Below are 20852 nucleotides of genomic sequence, written 5' to 3'. Positions count from 1 at the left end.
TCCAGAGCCGTCTGACTCCCAAACTCAACATGCTTCAACAATCCTATCAATACACAGCTTCTCTTTCGGGAGGCATCAGTGTGGTTAAAGGCTGGCATAGCAGGTGGTATAAAGTGAGAAGAGAGACGGGGATGTAGAAAGGTCAAACTTGAGCGTGTGTCTGCGACAGCGCTGCCATTGTCTAGGGGGACAGCACCCCTTGGAGTTGTGCACTGCACAGCCTGTGTGGTGCTTTATTGAAGAGCTTAGAAAAGGGGCTGATATACCAAGAGAGAGATGAAAGACGCAGGAAAAATAAAACCTGCTAACCGCTAGGCATGGCCCCGCCCCCAGCAGGTCTGGCGTCCCCGTTCCCGTTCCCGAGGGAGCATGCGCACCGCTGCACTCACCATCCTCCTCCGTCTGCACCACCAGCTCCTCACTCTCCATCCGGCCCTCGGGGTTGGACAGCAGCAGCCGCAGCCGGATGGTCATGAAGGGGCGCAGGCCCCGCAGGGTGTAGTGGGAGGAGGTCTGAATGAGCTCCTCGGCCTCGTACTGCTGCTGGTTGAACACGTACTGGTACTGCACCGTGAGGTTGTAGCTGTGGCAGCGGGTCACCGCGTAGCCGAAGGGCTCCCACTGCAGCGTCAGCTGCCGGGCTCGGATGTCCACGATCTCCACGTTCTGCGGGCCGTGCACCGGGTCTGCAAGACACACACGCAAGACACGGGGCTCTGAGGAGGCTGTCAAGAAAGTGCGGTGGAGGCTCCGCTAAAACAGGGGAGAACAGCGCTTTCAACTCATCCCAATCACTCAGCCACTGCCTTCCTGACTTCGCCACCTAGAGTGTAATTTAATTACCATTTTCCTGTAAATCAAACTCCTTCTTCTTTTTTAAATAAGGCATCTAAAAGAAAACATAACTATTTAAAGGGAAAACCTGAAGCACTTGCCATAAATAAATGTTTACCATGTAAAACAATGCAAAGTTGTCTTCATCAGGGTACCAACCAAGAACCATGTTGGGTACCACTAACAGCACACACAACACTTTGGGGAAATACTAATTGAGAAGGATGCTGGACTTCTGATCTACCTCTTTACATTTCATCTGGCCACATCCCCTCCTCTTGAGAAACCAGCCCCATTTCTTTAGTTCACCACACCGAGGTGCACAGTCTAGAAATCGAATCGCATCCTCAACGCACAGCGTCCTCAACAGGTCACTGTGACCCACTGACAATGCCTTGGAATTTCCCTTCCTTTCACTGACAACACAACTCGTCCTTTCCTAGCCTCCCACAACAGTCCTCAACCCTTCCTTCTTTCCTCTCCACTTTTTTCCAGACAGGCCCCTCCGGGGGCATCGTTCTAAAAACAGATCTGATCCAGCAATCCCACTCCTGGGCATATATCCAGACAAACTGTAATTCAAAACGATACATGCACCTCTATGTTCACAGCAGCACTATTCACAATAGCCAAGACATGGAAACAACATAAATGTCCATTGACAGAGGGATGGATAAAGAAGATGTAGTATACGTATACAATGGAATATTCCTCAGCCATAAAAAAGAAAGCAATAACGCCATTTGCAGCTACATGGATGGACCCAGAGATTATCACACTAAGCCAAGTAAGTCAGAAAGAGAAAGACAAATACCATATGACATCACTTATATGTGGAATCTAAAATACGACACAAATAAACTTACCTGCGAAACAGACTCACAGACATAGAGAACAGACTTGTGGTTGCCAAGGAAGAGGGGGTTCCAGGGAGGGAAGGATTGGGAGTTTGGGATTAGCAGATGCACACTATTATACCTAGAAACAACAAGGTCCTACTGTGTAGCACAGGGAACTATATTCAATATCTTATAATAAACCATAATGGAAAAGAATATGAAAAGGAATATATATATATAACTGAATCACTTTGTTGTACACCAGAAACTAACACAACATTGTAAATCAACTATACTTTAATTTAAAAAAATAAAAAAATAAAAACAGATCTGATCATGCCTTCTCACCCTAGTGCTGACCTTGGTCCCAGACCCCCATATATAACATTGGCTATGTTTAATTTGTTATGAATATTCTATTTACACTTTACACAAATTAAATAGATGTTTTTGTGCAAAACAGATAATAAAAAACAAAACTTTTTTTTTTTTAAAGGTAAAGCTATTTTAATTTTTTATTTATTTATTTACGGCTGTGTTGGGTCTTCGTTTCTGTGCGAGGGCTTTCTCTAGTTGCGGCAAGCGGGGGCCACTCTTCATCGCGGTGCGTGGGCCTCTCACTATCGCAGCCTCTCTTGTTGCGGAGCACAAGCTCCAGACGCGCAGGCTCAGTAATTGTGGCTCACGGGCCCAGTTGCTCCGCGGCATGTGGGATCTTCCCAGACCAGGGCTCGAACCCGTGTCCCCTGCATTGGCAGGCAGACTCTCAACCACTGCGCCACCAGGGAAGCCCCAAAACTTTTCTTTTTTTAATCCCCATACGTAAAGCTCATTCTATAAGGTTCAGGCACTTGTTACGATAGAAACGTAACTTCTTTTATGATCGGCATTCCCCATAAGTTCTTCTGTCAGACTCTCTTCTCTGGGAGTAGTTAAGCACAGGCTAGAGATTCAATCCGTGTACTTCTCCCCCCGCCCCGCCCACCATGCTACCTCACTAGCTGTGTGACCTTGGGCAAGGGCACTGCATCTCTGAGCCTCCATTTCTTCGTCTATAAAGCGGAAATTATTGCGCTGATCTCAGAGGGCCGTTAATGTGTATAAAATGAACTGTAGAGAGAGAGAGAAAATTGTCTCTACCTAACAGTGGGCATTCCTCTTAGAGAGAATGGCCCTTCTTGGAGAAATGCTTTAAGAAGCTTGTTTGGAGTAGATGCTGCAGTCCCAGGGCATTGGGATCGGCTGTGCTTAGCCTTTAGAGGAAGAGAAAAATGAACTCACTGGCTGCTGGGATTGAATAGGAGAGGATGGGGGTGAACAAGATGGTGTATTTTTGGGTGGAGACCAATGGGACTGTTCTCATGTGACTCCTAGTCTTCAACAGGGTCCTCAAAATACCACAAAATGATTGGCTGTGATTTTATTTCCTGGGGCTTCTGAGATCTGCATGCCTCACTTGGGCCAAATAAGATGTTGCATGGGAACAAAGGGACCAGAGGCAAAGGGGACTTGGAAGATATGTCCATGTGTGTTACTGACACCTTGAGAGATGATTTGGGCTTTCTCAGGCTATGGAATTAAGAGGTTCAAGGACATCTCAGTTCAAGTGCAAAAGACAAGACCTCTGGTGGCCCTGTGGGTTAGATACACGTGGGTGAAAGTGTTCTGTAAGTTCGAGAACTCGCATTCAAGAAAGGGCAAGACAGTGGCTCTTTATTAAGCAGTAACTATGGGCTGGGCAGTTGCGTGCTGAAAACAACTGTCCGACATAGGGAACTGAGGCCAACGAAGGGACATGATTTGCCCAGGGCCACACAGCTAAGTCCCCAGCTCTGGACTCCCACGGCACTTTGCACAGCTATCCAGCCCACTCAGCATCCGTCACGCTTTCTAGGAACTGCTTGTTCCTTTATACATCATTCCTCCCAGGCTGCAAGGGACCATGTGCTGTTTGTCCAGCAACCCCAGCACATGGCACTGAGTCTGTTGGTGGGCCAGTTCATGTTGTTTAAACTGAGATGAACAGATGGTGACCTGTTTTTGAGGACTGAGCTTGGACCCCCTTGACTCCACAGTCCCCTGTTCTGTCCCCTCTAGCACATCACCAAGTCTTTAAGGTGAACTTATCTATTTTTCAATTCAAGCAAGAGAACGTCCTAAAATCCTACATGATGGAAACTAGTTTTCAAAATGCATGATGGAGGCATTCATGCTTTCACTATAACCGCCCCCCCCAAACCTCAGATGCCAAACCCAGCTTCTGCTCCGGTAATTGCCTACAGCAGGGAGAGTCTCAGGTTTACATTCCGGTTCGTACAAACAAGTTAGAAATTGCTGAGAAAGCCTTGTGTGTGCAGTGGAGATTGGTTTGTTGAATTTACATCCCTCGTGTAAATATGTCCAAGCCTACAGCCTATGGTTTCTGCCTCCAGATAAGACTCCGTCCATATGACCTTCTTGAGTAACAGCCTACAGGCCGCCGAGATGGCATACAGTGGGAAGAGAGTGTGGCTTATCTGGGAAGCTGGACAGTCTTCCTCTGATGGACAAGTAAAGTGGCTTGGCCTCTGGGTTCACTGTCTCTATGCCCTTACACTTGGCAATGAGGGCCCTGTCCCGAGCCCTGTGAATTGGCGAGCACACTCTGGCCATCTGCAGACTCTGCCCTCCTCCTGAAGCAGGAGTCAATGGGCCAATGTGTCTACCTGGTCCCTATGCTCCCCATTCTGGACCGGGTTCCAGACACCTGACACCCTAGAATTCCCTGTCCCAGTGGCTCCAAACTCATTTCCAGGGCTTGTGTGAACCTCTTCCCTTGGTTTGGCCAGCCAAGGTCAGACCATATTCCATGTGTGTACCCCTGGGCCCAACGGGTGACCAGAGCGTGGCTGTTTGGAGGAGACCTTTGTGGGGAGGGATGGAGTCATTTGAAAGGAGAAGGAAAGAGGCTGCAGGTCTGTGTATCTTGTCCCAGACCCATTTGTGTTCTTACGTATGTTAGGGACAAGTGTGTATGTGTGTGTGTGATTGACTAACTCATATCTTCAGAAGCTTCTTTATTCTGCAGCTGCCTCTGGAAGGTAGGGTGGACCTCCTCACTTCTGATCACTGATCACGCCTCTCCTTCCCATGTTAGATCTTACTGAAGTACCATTTTCAACCTAATACCAGAGCCCAACCTGCAACATGTACCCTTCCACCTCCAAATTCCCTCCCTCGTTTTCCACTGCTCACTCTTTGAACCCTACATTCCTAAAGCAGAGTGAGTGTTGTATCCTGAATCCTTTTACACCTCTTTGCTTCCCTCCGCTTGGTCTGTCACTGGCAAATCCCTATTCAATATATTCAAGGCCGGGCTCCAATGCCACCCTTTCTTTGTAACTTTCTCCAAAAGCCTTTCCTGCCCAGGCAGAATGAATCATCATCTGTTTTCTTTAATACTTCTCCCATAGTCCTTATCAAATTGCAGATTAATGTTTGGATGTTTGGTTCATGCTCACCTCCCCTGCTAACCTGTGAGCACCTAGATCTCTTCATTTTTATAACTGGACATATAGCTGATTAATAAATGAAGAATGAGTAAATACAGAAAGCAGGGGATAACTGAAGACCAAACCAGAATCAAGGCCTTAACATCCTGCAGGGGAAATGCAGTAAGTGAAGGGGTGAATCAGGGCTCTCTCTCTATACTCCAATTGTTAAGGTAATCATGTGGTTAAGTTAGAATTCCAGCCTCTTGTTTTATATGGACCCAGCCTCCATTCCTGCTGTCAAAGGCAATAGCTGTAGAATCTCCTAATGACCTTAATCAAGGCAGAACATCTTATTAAAACAAAGGAGCAGCAAAGCAGATTTCCAATTCATGAATTTTCTATGTATTCATCTTTGCACGTGGAGTTGGCTGTAACATACGTACTATTCAAAGTTGAACCTAAATTGAGATAATTTGGGGCGTGGGGCTGTGGAGGTGGATAGCTTGTATGTAAAATTAATTTTTTATCCATTTGGAGATGCAATTTGAGTTCCTTTCAAATTAAATTGCAATGGAGTCCTAGGCAGCTGGAAACATTATTGCCGACATAATTTGATACTGCAAGAGCAGTAATACATTGACAGATAGTTCGATGTGACCATTAATTTGCAATTTCTGCATGGAAATGCTACACGAAGGGAAAAAAGGTAAAAGGAACAAAAATAAAATCCATCTTCTTTCAGCATCATCCAAACCTACTCTCTTGCTTCCTTTCTGCCATCTCCTCTAATTTATTACAGATGTTCGGCGGACAGGAATTATGTTGCACATTATCACAGACATCCTTATGAAGGTAGGCAAGGACAGGAATCCAGAGGCTTCACTTAGGGATACTGGTACCCTCACCATCCAAGGTCACTGGGTCCTACCTACCCCGACCACTAGAATCAGGTGACTCTGTTGTCACCCTCTTGCAGCGATGTCATAGAGAAGGTATGTCATTCACATGTTCGTTGGCTTACCCAATACTGAAAAAATACTCTTGAGCAGGGAGGCATCAAGACATGGTAAAAAAGAGTGCTGGATCTGTATTGGGTCACTAAAGCAAGTCACTTGGCCCATCTGCATCTTTGCCTCATTTTTCTCATGTGTAACACGGGGATGGTACTTCTGCCTTTTAGGGCTACGAGGTGAATTAAGGAGATAGTGTCCACCAAGCTCCCAGATGGTACTTGACCCAGCTGTATTCCCTTAAATACAGCTCCCACCTCCAGAAGGGAGGCAAGGCAGGGGAGCCACTGAGATAAAATAGAAGTCCTGCAGGTGACCATGGACCCCTGGCCTGGTTCTCAGTCCAGTTGACTGCTGGGTTCATGGTTTTTAACCAACTGTAGTTTGGAGTTAGCAAGGTCCCATTAATGCATGTTCAGATATAGCTCTATCTATTCTTTCCTTTCTACAAACGTGTCTTGGACCTCTGAGATGGGACAGGCATTTGGGATGCAGGGGAATGAGACAGACATGTTCTAGCCTTCATGAGATTCATGCTCTAGAGGGGGATGCAGACACGACAATTGTGAAGGATGGAATGATGAAGCCTGAAGGAGCTTTTGCAGGGAAAGTGCTGGGCTTCCAGGCAGCACATGTCAGAAAGACACAGCCTTACGCTGGAAACCCATCTGAGCCAATTTAATCATGACTCGTGCACAACCTTACATTCTTTTTCATAGAAACCAGAAGCCACCAAAGAAATCTGAGGTGAGTGAGGGTTAATGATTCCTCCATAACTGCATTATTAGGTTATAATAAAAGCAAGTCTCAGGCTAAATTCTACTACACAGATGAGCATTTATTACACAAATGTTTATTAGCAAGCAGGCACAAAATAGGTCATACTATCCATTCCATAAAGCTCAGTGAAGCTCAGCAACCTGTCTTAGTCTTTTCAGGTGACCTGGTTCCTATCTTGCATGTAGGCTCATTTAAGGCAGTTATGACAGTATTCTCAGGTAGGAGTTGACAAACTTTTTGTTGTTGTTGTTAAAAATCTAGATAGTAAATATTTTAAGCTTTGTGGGTCAGACAGTCTCTGTTTCAGCTATTTGTCTCTGCTGTTGTAATGCAAAGGCAGACACAGAAAATGTGTAGACAAATGGGCATGGCTGTGATTCTATGAAAGTTTATTTACAAAAATAGGGATAAACTGGGAGTTTGGGATTGACATGTACACACTGCTATATTTAAAATAAAATGCCTTTCCATGAAAAAAAAAAAAGATAGCCTAGGCTGTGGGCTGTACCTTGCCTACTCCTGGTCTAGGGGCAAATCAAGTACCACTACAGACCCATCAGGTTAACACAGGACTGTTTAGGAATCAAGGCTTGGATACCATCCCTAAGGCTAAGAGCTAGAGGCCTTACTGGGTTCTCCTACGTTATGTACATTTGGAAAGCGCTTTCACAATATTTTGGCCAACCCACATACTTTGAATACTTTCAATTTCACCAATTAGAGTCCATTTACAATACTAATGCTAGTGGACAGGTCCCTGATTTCAACCACCACAATCAATTTCTGGCATTGAGTGTACTGATTAGCAAAATGAAGGTTATGGATCAAGACATGGTATCAGAAACACATGGGCTATGTAGCGTTGTCTCTGGAGAAGGGGCTTCTCAACTGGAATACCAGGGGACTTCCCCTAACCAGTACGGCCTTGATGGGAAGGCTGGTAGCACTGGGTTACAGCTTAACCCGTAACTCATCCATAACATTCCACTGGTAAATATTTGAGAGTAAATCACCAACAGTGTAATGTGGAGTCTAGAGGCCAAGAAGGCTGTCCTGAAGGAGGGGGCCTTGGGCAAAGGATGGATGGGATTCAACGAGGTAAAGGTACGAGGTTTGGGGGGGAAGGAGAATGGAGAGTAGGGAATGGGAAGGTTAAGCCCCAGGCAAAGGAGTCAGCACATTTAAAGTCCAAGATACAAGAATAAAGGAGCAAATGGCCGTCAAGATTCTGCTGCACAAATGGACATGCCACAGGAGCAGGAATCCCCTCCCTCCCACTGCAAATGCACACTCCATGCAGTGACGTGTCAGGCCAGTCTGAGTGTTACACACTACAGTAATGGTCCCTCCCACTATTCCTAAGAAGTAAGTGAGAAGAGCAACTAAAGTAGTTGTAACAGAGTGATGCAAGTATCCTTTGCCAGAAGTCAAGCACTGGACAAATTCATTCTCTTAATGAATATTTTTGAGTTCCTACCATGTACCAGGCACTACACTAGATGTAGGAGTGAACCAAACAAAAATCCTCTCTGCCCTTAAGGGGCTTACGTTCTCGTAGGACATGGGAGATTAAATAATATATGAGATAATCAAAAAATTAGAATGTCAGATGGCAGTAAGCACTCTAGAGAAAAATCAAGCAGGGAAGGGAGATTAGGGGGTTCAGGGAAGGTTGGGTCTAAAATTTCACTTCTTTGATTTTAGGTCCTGCTACCAGCTCCTTGATCTTTCTTGATTTTTCCTCTCTCTTTACACTAAAATCCTTACTCTTTCCCTGGACACGGCTTAGCCTGAAATATTTATTGAGCACCTATGGAATGGTAGGCTAAGTGTTGGGGACAAAGTGTTAACAAGAAGAAACATGGTCCCTGCCACCCTGGAGCTTAAAATCTGGTGGGGGACACAGAGTGAAGCAATCATAATGACAATCCAACATGTGAGCTGACAAAACTGCACGTTGTCATAAGTGTTCTGAAGGAAAGCGATGGGGGTAAGCTGGATAAAAATGGCCATTAGGGCCTGTAGGTATGACGGTCAGGAAGATACTTCTGCAGAGCTGACATGTTGACCGAATGTTATCACCCTTCCCTCCTCTCTCTAGTCTCTCCTTTCTCCCAGCTTCCATTCATTCTTTGAACCTTAGTTGTTCTGGGAAAGCCTTCTCTCAAGTGCTTATCTTTCCCATCGTTGGCTTAGGTGTCCCGCTCCACATCCCCACACTGAACGGAGGAGTGAACTTGGTTGGAATGTAACACAGGGTAAAACCAGGGCTGGTGCAACAGCCCTATCCTGTGGGCGCTACCGTTCAGCAGCTTGGGGTATGGATGGGGAGCCAAGAGTCAGATACGGCCCAGGTTCAAGAGGCAACCTATGCGCTGGGGGCCACGGACCTCAGGCCAAGGGTGAGCATGACAGCTGCAATCCAAGGACCCTGGGATAGTTATTAAGCCATTGTCTCTCGGCTCCAACACCCCTTCTACGCCCTGTTTCATGATGCTGGGGCTGGTATTCCATAAATCACAACTCTGCTCCATCACCTGGCTCTATGCTAGTCTCTGCCAGTAGGGGGTGATAGAGGGAGCCTGCAGGGCTCTAGGAGGAAGAAGAGAGTGCTTCCTGTTCCTGTGGGCATCACTCCAATATCACTTCTTCACCCCCCAGGGAAGTTCATTCTGTCACAGCAGTTGGATCTAGTTTGCAGTTTCTCCAGCACTGAAAGAGCAAGCTTCACTGCAGAACCTCAGAGACACCAGCACCAGCCAAAAAGAGCTCCCTCTTCCAATTTTTAAAATGCTTCTAATTCCAGTCTGTTCCCTTGCCCTCCCCAAGCCTAGCAGTACCTGTTCCCACAGTTGCTATACTGGTATAATACTTTCATGTTCTCTTTTTACCTTTGCAGTTTCCCAGCCAATTCTTTATATATAGTTAACCAGAGGTTTCCAAACTTTCATGGTGACCTTGGTGTTTTGGTAATTTTTTCACAGAGTTCCTAACCAAAGAAATACCTAATAGTTTCATTTATTCGTTAGTCCAAACAACTTAATAAGTATTTATAGCCTAACCACTTAATAGTGGTTTGAGAAAACAATACACACAAATCAAAAGAAAAAATATGTTAATTCCATTCTTAAATAACCACGGTTGCTTACTAATGGGATATGTGCATCTGTCAAGCCCTACACAACTTCTCCAACTGTGGATTCAGATTAGAAATCGCTGCTCTTGTTGCCTGCGCCATGTTGATTTTTCTGCAATACTTGCTTTTCACCTCAGTAACAACAGGAAGGCTAGCTTGGCAAAGATATGATGTCACTGAAAGGAATGTAGCCCAATCTAATGTTGAAACTGTGGATCACCTCAACTTAGCAGTTTGTACAATGTCTGACAGATGACACTGTTTTTCGTGATCATTTAAAATTAAAATTCTAAATGCCCTCACGTGGTGCCTTGGTGAGTTCACTGCAGTGGCCTGGGCTGCCTCAGCACAGTTGGAGAACCACGACAGTTAACAACTCATAACAGGCAATCCTCTCTGTTAAAGTAAATGGTGTGATGAATCTCCGAACTCGACCTTGACTGATCTAGATGCAGGACCCCAACGCCTGAACTTGATCATTTGGCATCTCCCACCTTCCCTCTCCCCATGCTCCATTCTGCCTTGGTACCCCCTGCCTACAAATCCCATGTTCTAGCTGGCCGCACTCTGCTCCCCAGCTCTGGCACAGACCTGGCTCTTCCCTCTCTGCCCCATCCAGATGCAGCCACCTGGCGGGTTGCTGAGCGAGGAGCAGGGCGGCCAGCCACACCTCCTGTCACATCAACGGCTCAGGTGTTCAAACGCCAGGAAGAATTAAATGAACAGCAGCACAAGATTGCAGCCTGGAAATAAAAGCTGTAGAATGTTTAAAAATTACTTTTGTGGCCGAGGAAACTGGGTTGGAAAGAGAGAAGCAATTTCTAAATTACACGGTTTCAGTTTCCAGAGAAAGAGTTTCAGGGTGGGGTGGGGGGAGAAGGTGAGCCCATAGCACCTTCTGGGCTTCACTTCAATTTACACTTAATTCATGGCAAGTCCCCTTGTCTGCTATAAAAAAAAAAAAAGAAAAAGAAAAAAGGAAAAGGGAAAAAAAGCTGGAGAAAGAATAAAACCTGAAACATCTTTGATGGTTCAAAGCCACCTAGCGCTGAGCCCAGGTAAGGTATTAGCATTCTGAACACTGCTTCTCCTTGGGACAAACAGTCTGGCTGTGAACAACGTGGGCCCTGGAATTAGGAAACAGTCCGTAGTGTAGCTAATCTGCCATTGCTGTGATGTTGGTGAGAAGCCATTTGTAACGTAAATCAAATTATTTCCAGAATATGTCAAACAAACAAACAAACAAAAGTAATATCTCCTGATTGGACTCTGATAGCCCCTCTCCCAGAACTACCACCTTCCCTTTCAGTTGGACAGTTCAGCTTTTTATATTTGGATCTGAGGTCTTTCAAAGTGGAGTCTGCCCACAACAGAGAAGCCCCCGCCCCAGGACATTCTTGATCTCCCAAGGAATCACATTTATCTGTAGACACTGCTCAGGACTGCTGGACCTTGGAGAGGCCTGCTGTGTCAGCAGCCCCAGAAATGCCTACCAAGCTTTCTTATGATGTCCAACACTTTATTTTTTTTTTGGAAATGTACAAGAGTATCATTACCTTGAAGGAAGAATTTCAAACAAAAACCACTGTCCGTGAAAGGTGGCTTATTCTCTGCCAAGTCTCATTTGAGACTCACCTACGCAAGGAGAAAGAGCACGTGATGAAGCAGAAGTCTTCTATCCCAGTCACCTTGTGGCAAAACACCAAGAAGAGAACCCCAGCAGAAGAGCAGGGGCAGGAGAACAGAAGCTAGAAGACCCATCTACCCCCGATTATCTGCCTCACTCACTTGGGAAGCACCCTCTGGCCTCGGTGAGCACCTCTCAGCAAAGGTGAGGGGCTAAAATGTATACATGGTGTTTCCTGGATGATCCTTCTAATAGAAGGTGGCTCCTGGCCATGACACTGTGAAACACAATCCTAGCACAGGCTCTTACATAAGCCGCCAAATGATAATCCTTCACCTCAGAATCCTGGAGTGGTCACCATCCTTCCCTCCGGATTTTCAATGTCAATTTACCCTTCTAAAGCTGCCTCTGCATAATGTAAGCTTTTTCTTAGGGGTCATCAGTCAAATGCCCTTCCCACACTTCATCTCCCCTCCACCTGTAAATACTCCTGCTCAGGTGCCTGAAATTTACACACTCTCTCTCTCCTGCCCATTAAAACTTATTTACAAACTGCACGACCTTGAATGAATCTTTTTACCCTTTCTGAACCCCAGTTTTATAATATCTACAGTGAAGCTAATGATCCGTATCTCCTAGGATTCTTGTGAGATTAAAATGAAATTATATGTGCATATACTAGTGGGATGTTGCTGTGTAACAAACAGCCCCCAAAGTCACTGGTTTATAACAAGAGACATTTGTCCATGAGCTCTTGTCTGATCTAGGCTGGGCTCAGGCCTCCTCCATGTGTGTTTATTCCAGGGCCCAGGCTGAAAGGGCAGCAGTTACTCAGGGCATGTTCTTTCTACAACAGATGCACCAGAGCCAAGCCAACCCATGCAAGAGTTCGTAAGGCCTCCTTCATATCATGTCCAGTATTGGACGTGTCCACCATATTGGCCAAAGCAAGTGTCTAGGCAAGCCCAACATCAAGGGGACTGAGCCTCCCACAGTGGGGAAGTGGGGATTGAGGAAGTGAATATTTGCTGAATGATAACCCCAACTATCACAGATCAATATGGGTTCATGTTTTGGTTAACATGACCAGCCAGCACTTCACATAGCACAGACTTGGTCCCCTGAGGGGAGGAAAGTCTGACTTTGAGTCTGGTCTCTAGGGAGCCAGAAGATTCTGCTGAAAACACAAGGCACATGTGGTTGCCTGCTCTACCTCCATGTGGACTAGTCTGTGATGTGTCCTAGGGAGAGAGGGGCAGAAGTCTAACAGACACACCTGGAGGATACACCTGGCATTCTGAAGTCTCTTCTCAATCTCAATACGAACCTTGTGACCCACCAGCCAAACTGGTCAGGTAATCCTGTCCTCACCTCCCAAATACTGGCTCAGACCACATCCCTCCAAATCCCCTGCTATCTTTTGCTCCAAATCAAAACTCCTGTGATGGGCAAAATAATGACCTCCCAAAGATGTCCACATCCTGATACCCAGAACTTGTGACTAGGTTATCTTAGGTGGCAAAAGAAACATTGTGGATGTGATTAAGGATCTTGAAATTAAGTCAAGGAAGATTATCCTGAATTATCTGAGTGGGCTCAGTGTACTCACAAGGGGCCTTTATAAGAGAGAAGCAGAGGTCAGAAAGAGGAGAGAATGCTGTGCTGCTGGCCTTGAGTATGAAGGAAGAAGCCACAAGCCAGAGAATACAGGCAGCCTCTAGAAACTGGAAAAGGCAAATCAACAGATTCTCCCTTAGAGCCTACAGAAGCAACACAGCCCTGCACACCTATTTTAGACTTCTGACCTCCAGAATAATAAATTTGTATAGTTTTAAGCCACTAAGTCTGTGTTGATTTGTCACAGCAGCAACAGGAAACTAATACAACCTTCAAATATTATTCTGTGTATTTCTATATTTTTACACACTCTTCACTCTCATTACCTTTCCTTCATAGACGCACATTATTATATGTTTCACATATGTTCCTTTGCTTGAATGAGTTCTTACAAAACGCATGTAATTGTTTAGTATGCATGCATATTAATTATTTATGTCGGAATATGTTATAGCTCCTTCCCCTTTTCATCACTCAGCACTCTGATTTTGACATCTGCCTAGGCTGCCATGTGCCCTCAGTCCATTACTCTCCACATTCCACAGTGTTTCATGGTGTACTCCTCCATAGCTTATCCATCTACTCCCCACTGATGGACGTGCAGTTTGTTTCCAACTCATCACTACCAGAAACTGTGCTTAATTTTATGCCATTTTATCATGTGCGTAGCTCCATGTAAATACTGATACCACCTAATTGCAACTGTCTCCTCACAAGGCTCACTCACGCTGACCCTTTACAGACACATTACCCTCTCCTCCCCACCATCTGAAACCCTTAGCAACCACCAATTTGTTCTCTACCTCTATAACTTTATGATTCCAAGAATGGTATAAAAATGAAATCACATAGTACGTAACATTTTGAGATTTTCTTTTTCACTTAGTGTAATTTCCTTGACAATCATCCAATCTGTTGCCTCTTTTAATAGATGGCTCCTTTTTTACGGCTGAGTAGTATTTCATCGTATGGCTGTCCCACTGTTTGTTTAACCAATTTCACCCACTGAAGGACATCTGGGTCGTTTCTGGTTTGTGGTTAAAAAGGTTCTGGTACCAATTCCAGCGTGTGGAGGTGGGGGTTTCCCACATAGTGCCGAGTAATTGTCCAGACACCAGCTGGGCGCCCTACAATTCAACTCAATTCTGACACCAACTACCCTGAGATAGCATCAGATTCCACAGGTTAAGGGCTCTTCTTGTAGAAGAATACCCCTCACCCCGCCCCACACACTTCAGCTGCCCGTTTTAAGTCCAGGTTGTCACCTGTACTTCTGACCAACTGGCTATAAATCAGAGGTTCCCAGGATCCCCTCCTCCAGTTTGATTAATTTGCCACAGCAGCTCACAGAACTCAGAGAAATATTTTACTTATAGATTACTGGATTATTACAAAAGGATACAACTCAGAAGCAGCCGGATGGAACTGATACACAAGACAAGGTCTGGGAAAGGGCGTGGAGCTTCCATGTCCTCTCAGCACCCTTCCAGCACCTCCGTGTGTTCAACAACCTGGAAGCTCTCTGAACCCTCTCCTTTGGGGTTTTTATGGGTTTAATTCTGTGTGCCAGGCACTCGGCCAAACACATTTATGGAGGCTTCATTCCATAGGCATGATTGATAAAGTCATTGTCCATTGGCAATTGATCTCTATCTCCAGCACCTCTCCCCTCCCCAGAGGTTGGAAAGTGCCAACCCTCTAATCACAAGGTTGGTTCTCCTGGCAACCGTCCCCCTGGCAACCATCTTCCATCCTTGGGTGCAGCACAAAGTCACCTCATTCACATAACAAAAGTCACCTCTAGTGCCCTTATCACTTAGGAAATTCCAAAGGTTTTAGGAGCTCTGTGCCAGAAATGGGGACCAAATATATGTTTCCTATTTTAAATTGCAGTATCACAGGGATTGTTATGAACAAATCTGCTATGGACATTCATACACAAATTTCTGTGTGAACAAAAGTTTTCATTTCTCTGGGATAAATGCCTAAATAACTGCTGAATTGTACAGTATATTCATTTTTAGTTTTAAAATAAACTGACAAACTATTTTCCAGAGTGACTGAACCAGTTTACTACCTTCCCTCAAGTGGTGTATCAGCCATCCTATTTCTTTACATCCTCACCAGTATTTGGTGCCATCACTATTGTTTTTATTAGCCATTCAGATAGGTGTATAGTGATGTCCCCTGGTTTTAATTTGCATTTCCCTAATGGCTAATGATGTTGACCATCTTTTCATGTGCTTTTTGCCATCCGTACATCCAGCTCATTTGTTTTTAACTTTTGTTTTCTAGTAAATGAATTTAAAGCTCCAGATTTTCCTTTAAGTATTGTTTTAGCTCTGCTCTATTGTACAATATAGAAATGCTCTGCTTTCATTATTATTCACTTCATGATTCTTTATGATTTCCGTTTTAAACCAAGTGCTATTTAGTAACATGTTATTTAGTTGTCAAATTCATGGGATTTTAAAAGCTGTCCTTTAGTTATTAATTTCTAATTTTATTGTAAAACAGTTGAAGAACATGGGCTGTGTGATACGGATTCTGTAGAATTTATTCGGGCTTCTTTTATGGCCTAATACATATTCTATTTTTTGTGATTGTTTTGTGTGTGCTCAAAAAATGTGTTTTCTTGGTTTAGGTATAGAGTTCTATATATTAAAATGATTTACTATCAATTTGTCAATATGTTAATAAGCTTGAGTTTATGAATTATATATTTCAGATCTTGAACATCTCTCTTTATTTTTGCCTATTTGATATTATTCCACTTAAATAGATTGATCTCCTAGTTTGGTCATTAACTTGCTTCCACCAAGAATAATTGCCATATCAACAACCATAATTTGTGAATGCTTATCCATTATTTCATGTACAGTTTCAAATTCTGTGTCCTGGGCACTTGACTAAGCACTTTGCTTATATCACATTTACTTCTCACAGTGATAATTCTCAACGTCTCCATCTTACAGATGAGGAAACTGTGGGTCTAGAAGCAAAGTGACTACATCATGCACCCAGCAAATGGCAGAGCTGACATTTCAATGCAGATTTTCCCATAAGTCCATGCTTTCAATGACTCTACTCTCAGACTCAGTTTGTTCATTTGCAAAAGGAGGGGGGCCTCCCCATCCTCGGAGGACCTTTAGGATTTGTTTTTAGGCTAAGAAATTCTCCATCATTATCACTGTCCGAGTTAATATTTGGCAAGCTCTTGCTATGTAAGTTCTAGGTTCTGTGCTAAGAACTGTATGTACATGATCCCTCATGGCCACCCTACAAGTTAGGTATTGAAATCCTAATGTTACAGGGGGCTCAGACAGGGTTCCCAGCTATGATATGAACTCAGTGGTGATGACTCCAGGACCTATGTCCCTAATCACAATACTAGACTTAGTGTTACCTGAAAACGGGGTTCACCTCTTGATGGCTGTTGAGTCAATAAACACAACCAAGCCAAAGACTGTTAATTACTGAGACCTGTTCAAGGACAACCATTGAGACCAGGCTTAGATCACAAAATGGCTTAGGCCAAAATGGCTTCTCTTATGTCAAGAAAGCCATTCCTGGTTCTCTTTCTCCGGGGACCTCCTAACTTATCTGCTTACACTAGGTCTCCCACACTGAACTGGAGACTTTACAAACAACATTTCATGTAGCCCCACAAGAGCCTTGAGAGGGAGGAAGTAGTGTGCTTCCAGTGGTTCTCTGGATGACTCTGGGGTCTCCTGAAAGAAGTCCTCTTCCCCCCTTACTTGATGGAATCACTTCTTCCAATTGCTTGTCATCTGAAGCACAGCATCCTTTTTTGATTTTCCGTAAGCGAACACACTCCTACATGCAACCCTTAGCCCTTGTCCGAGGTGCTTTCACACTATTCGCTCATTTCTTCCTCTTCATCACCCCCTCCAACTCAACTCTCCATTTTCTAGGCATGTACACCTGCCCCCCCAACACCCCCCGCTTTAACACTGCTGATCCTTTCCTGTTTTCTCCTGGAAAAGCCCTACCCTAAAAAGGACTGCTAAGCCAGATACAACTTACAGTATCTTTTAAATGTGGAGACGTGGGCTGTTCTCACTCATCCCGACCCTTTTATCTACTCGCTGTTTTGCCCTCCCCACGGTTCCCTGGAGTAATGAGAGAGCGCAGTGAGTTATTACCATGTTAAGCTGCACTAAATGTCTTTGTGTTATGCTTAGAGACCTCTGGAGAGATAACGATGAGATCACTACATCTTTTGTTCTTGGGAAAACAATGTGGCAAAAAGACACCTCTAATCCTCTATCTTAATTTGTTTTTATTGATCTCTTTCAAAATTAGGGAAACAAGTTTTCTCACTGCAGATGTTATGACAGTGCATGGGGAGGCCCTAGTTCTAAAGAGTAATGAAGGGGCTATGAAAGAGAGCCTCTTCCTAAGATGGGAGGGAAGGGGAGGGTGGTGGGTAGGCAAGTCCCTAAAAGAAAATACACAGAGGAAGGAAACCCAGCAGATATGAATGGTTAACTCTGAGTGGCGAGTTCATGAGTGATATGTCATCAAAGAGGCCTTTCATGACCTCAATCAAAACTACTACCCTCCCCAACCACCATGTCACTATCACACCGATCTTTGTTCTTTTCTTGGCACTTGTCATTTGCAAAAATTACCTCATTCATTTATTTACAGAACTGTTTACTTGCCTGATTTCCCCTACCCGAGCCTGAAAAATGAATTGCACAAGAGCAAGCACTTTGTGTATTTGGTTTTCTGTTCTTTCCCTAGTTCCTAGATTCACACTTGGCAAATAACAGGTAGTCAAATATTTAAATGGATGAATGGATGGGCACGTGGAATAAATGTTTTTCTCTGTCCCCAGTCTTCTGTGATTTCCAAATTTCCTATAATGAGCAAAAATTCCTTCTCTGATTAGGAAAAAAAGAAAAAAATTAGGTTTAATTTAGCATCATTTATTCCTAGAAGCCTTTCCTGTTTCCTCAGGCACAGGTGAGTCTTCCTCTTCTGATCTCCCAAAAGTATTTATACCTCTCACTGGACATTGGGCTTTGTCATACTAATACTGTAACTGTGTGCATAACTTGTCTTCCCCTCCCTGGAATCTAAGGTCCTTGAGTGTTAGACTCATAGACTGTCAGAGTAGAAAAGAACTTAAAGATCATCAGGTATAACTTTCCCTTTTATAGATGACGACAATGAGAAGCACAGATGTGATCTATCTAAACTTAACAGCAAAGATAATGCAGGAAAATGTTACATTCTCCATGTCATGTTTTCTTTGTTCAAATTGTTTTATGACATTGGATTAGTGCTGTGGCAGGTCCAGCACTTTTCCTGGGAACCCAGACCTTTGGACCCTGTTCTCTAGGTCACAGCACAGTGCCTTCTGCATTGGTACTCACATTCCCTACCTCATGGCATCTACTCAGTTTCTGGAAGAAGCAGGAAGGGCAAGCGAGTAGAAGAGCTGCACCTTCTCTCCTTATTTTGCATGTACAAATGTGGCATCCTACCTTTATGGCCAAAGAATTAACAAGGAGAAGGTAAAATAAAATGATTCTCTGGTCACTGTCTAAAGGTACGCGGACCAATCCCAAGTGGGTTTCTGATAAACGTGTGCGGAGCCTTTTTCAGCTTTGTCACCAGGGTCTCAGTGCTCCCTTAAGGAAGAGGGAGCTTAGCTCTAAAAATAATTTTGGAATGAGGTACTTAAGACATCTGGAAAAGTACAAGTCGAAGTAAACCAAACACCCCCAAACCCAGCACCTTAAACACTGAAATTAAGATTTAGCATTCCCATGCAGTTATTCATGTTTCTTTTCCACGTATATGTATCTAAGAATTACAAAGAATTACTGTGAAGGTTTGAAAACTATATTATTGCTATTATATATGTATCCTTCTGCAGCTTCTATCATTTTAGTAAATAACTTTTATACTGATCTGAAATCTAACAACATTGATATAATATTTTACTACTTAAAATTTGCTATAATTACAAATTTGTTAATTTATAATATTTTTCTCTAGACAATCATGTTACACACAAGTGTTTTATATATATATATATTTTTTTTTTTTTTGCATACTTTCTAGCAATTTTCTAGTAATTATACTTTAAAAAATTCTCTAACCATATTGGCTGCTTCTAATATCATGTTAAATAGAAATAGTGTTGGTGCATTCCTTCCTCAGTTTTGTTTTTTGGTGTTTTTTTTTTGGTTTTAAATGTAATGTTCTACAATTTTCTTATTTATTATGATGCTTATTGTCTGATTTTTGAAGATGCCCGTTATCAGATTAACAAAGTTGTTTTCTATTCCTAGATTTATGAGTTATTTTCTTATTATCAATGGGTTTTTAATTTTAGCAAATGATTTTACGCATCTATTCATCTATTAGTCTTCTATTTGGATTGATTAATATGGTAATTACATTAACATATTTTCTAATGTTAGATAACCCTTGCATTTTCTCAATGAAACCTAATTTTGCTTTCATCTACTTACTCTTTATTTTTTTAATTTAAACTTTTAATTGACATATACATGCAGAAAAATGCATAAAAGCAAGCATTTTGGGACATTTCCACCAAAATAATGAACTATGAGAAAAAGAAAGCAAGAAAACAATTCTGTTTACAATCACATCAAAAAGAATAAAATACCCAGGAATAAACTTAACCAAGGAAGTGAAAGAACTATACTCTGAAAACCGAAAAAACATTAATGAAGGAAACTGAAGATGATACAAAGAAATGGAAAGATAACCTGTGCATATGGATTAGAAGAATATATATTCTTCTTTACCTTATTTTTCACTCAAACATTATGTTTGTGACTGTCATCCATATTGAGTGGTTCATTTTTGTGTTGGTTCACTCATTTTTACTGTCCTATAAGATGAGACAATATGAATGTAAATAAACTGTAATTTACTCCTCAATTCTCCTGACATAGACATTTATGTCAGTAGCACATTTTTAGCTATGGTAAACAAAGTTGCTCTGAATGTTCACGTATATATCTCTTGAGAGTTTATGTGCAAGACTTTCTCTAGTCTAGGCTGTATATCTGTGAGTGAAACTACTGGATATTACGGTATGCACACCTTCCATTTAATAGATAATGGCAAATTGTTTATCAAAGTGGTTGTAGGAAATCACATTCTCATGAAGAATGCTTTAAAAAAAAGTTGCTGTTGTTCTAAAGAGTGGACAACATTTGGTAATTCAGGCTATTTGATTATTGCCAATCTTATAAGTATTTATTACTTTAGTATCAGCTGTATTTTTAGGTATCCTCTTTCATTCCAAATATTTATTTATGCCAACTTTTTTTCTTGAGAGAAAAAGGACAGAGGTAGTTGTTTCAGCTTAGTTGATACGCTCTGTTTTAGCTTTTCTTTCCTATTTAATTAATTTCTGCTCTAATATTTATTGATATTATTTCTTTCCTTCTATTACCCTTAGGTTTAATTTGTTGCTATTTTCTTATCTTCTTAAGATGAATGCTTAAATCATCAAATATTTGG

The 20852-nt window shown here is 42.9% G+C and overlaps 1 protein-coding gene across 2 annotated transcripts in view; it reads right to left on the bottom strand.

Moving 5' to 3' along the window:
* PTPRT (protein tyrosine phosphatase receptor type T) overlaps positions 1-20852 on the bottom strand; it is a 785959-nt gene that overhangs the window by 419484 nt on the left and 345623 nt on the right. For both annotated transcript variants that reach the window (XM_068565244.1, XM_068565245.1), the window contains exon 7: positions 390-686. In XM_068565244.1, coding sequence (XP_068421345.1) covers positions 390-686 — 297 coding nt within the window. The remainder of the gene's footprint in view (positions 1-389; positions 687-20852) is intronic.

Source organism: Eschrichtius robustus, chromosome 16, assembly GCF_028021215.1.
Source record: "Eschrichtius robustus isolate mEscRob2 chromosome 16, mEscRob2.pri, whole genome shotgun sequence".
In the NCBI taxonomy this organism is placed as follows: Eukaryota; Metazoa; Chordata; class Mammalia; order Artiodactyla; family Eschrichtiidae; genus Eschrichtius; species Eschrichtius robustus.
Note: the sequence above shows the minus strand (reverse complement) of the source record. Positions and strands in the feature narration are given on the sequence as shown.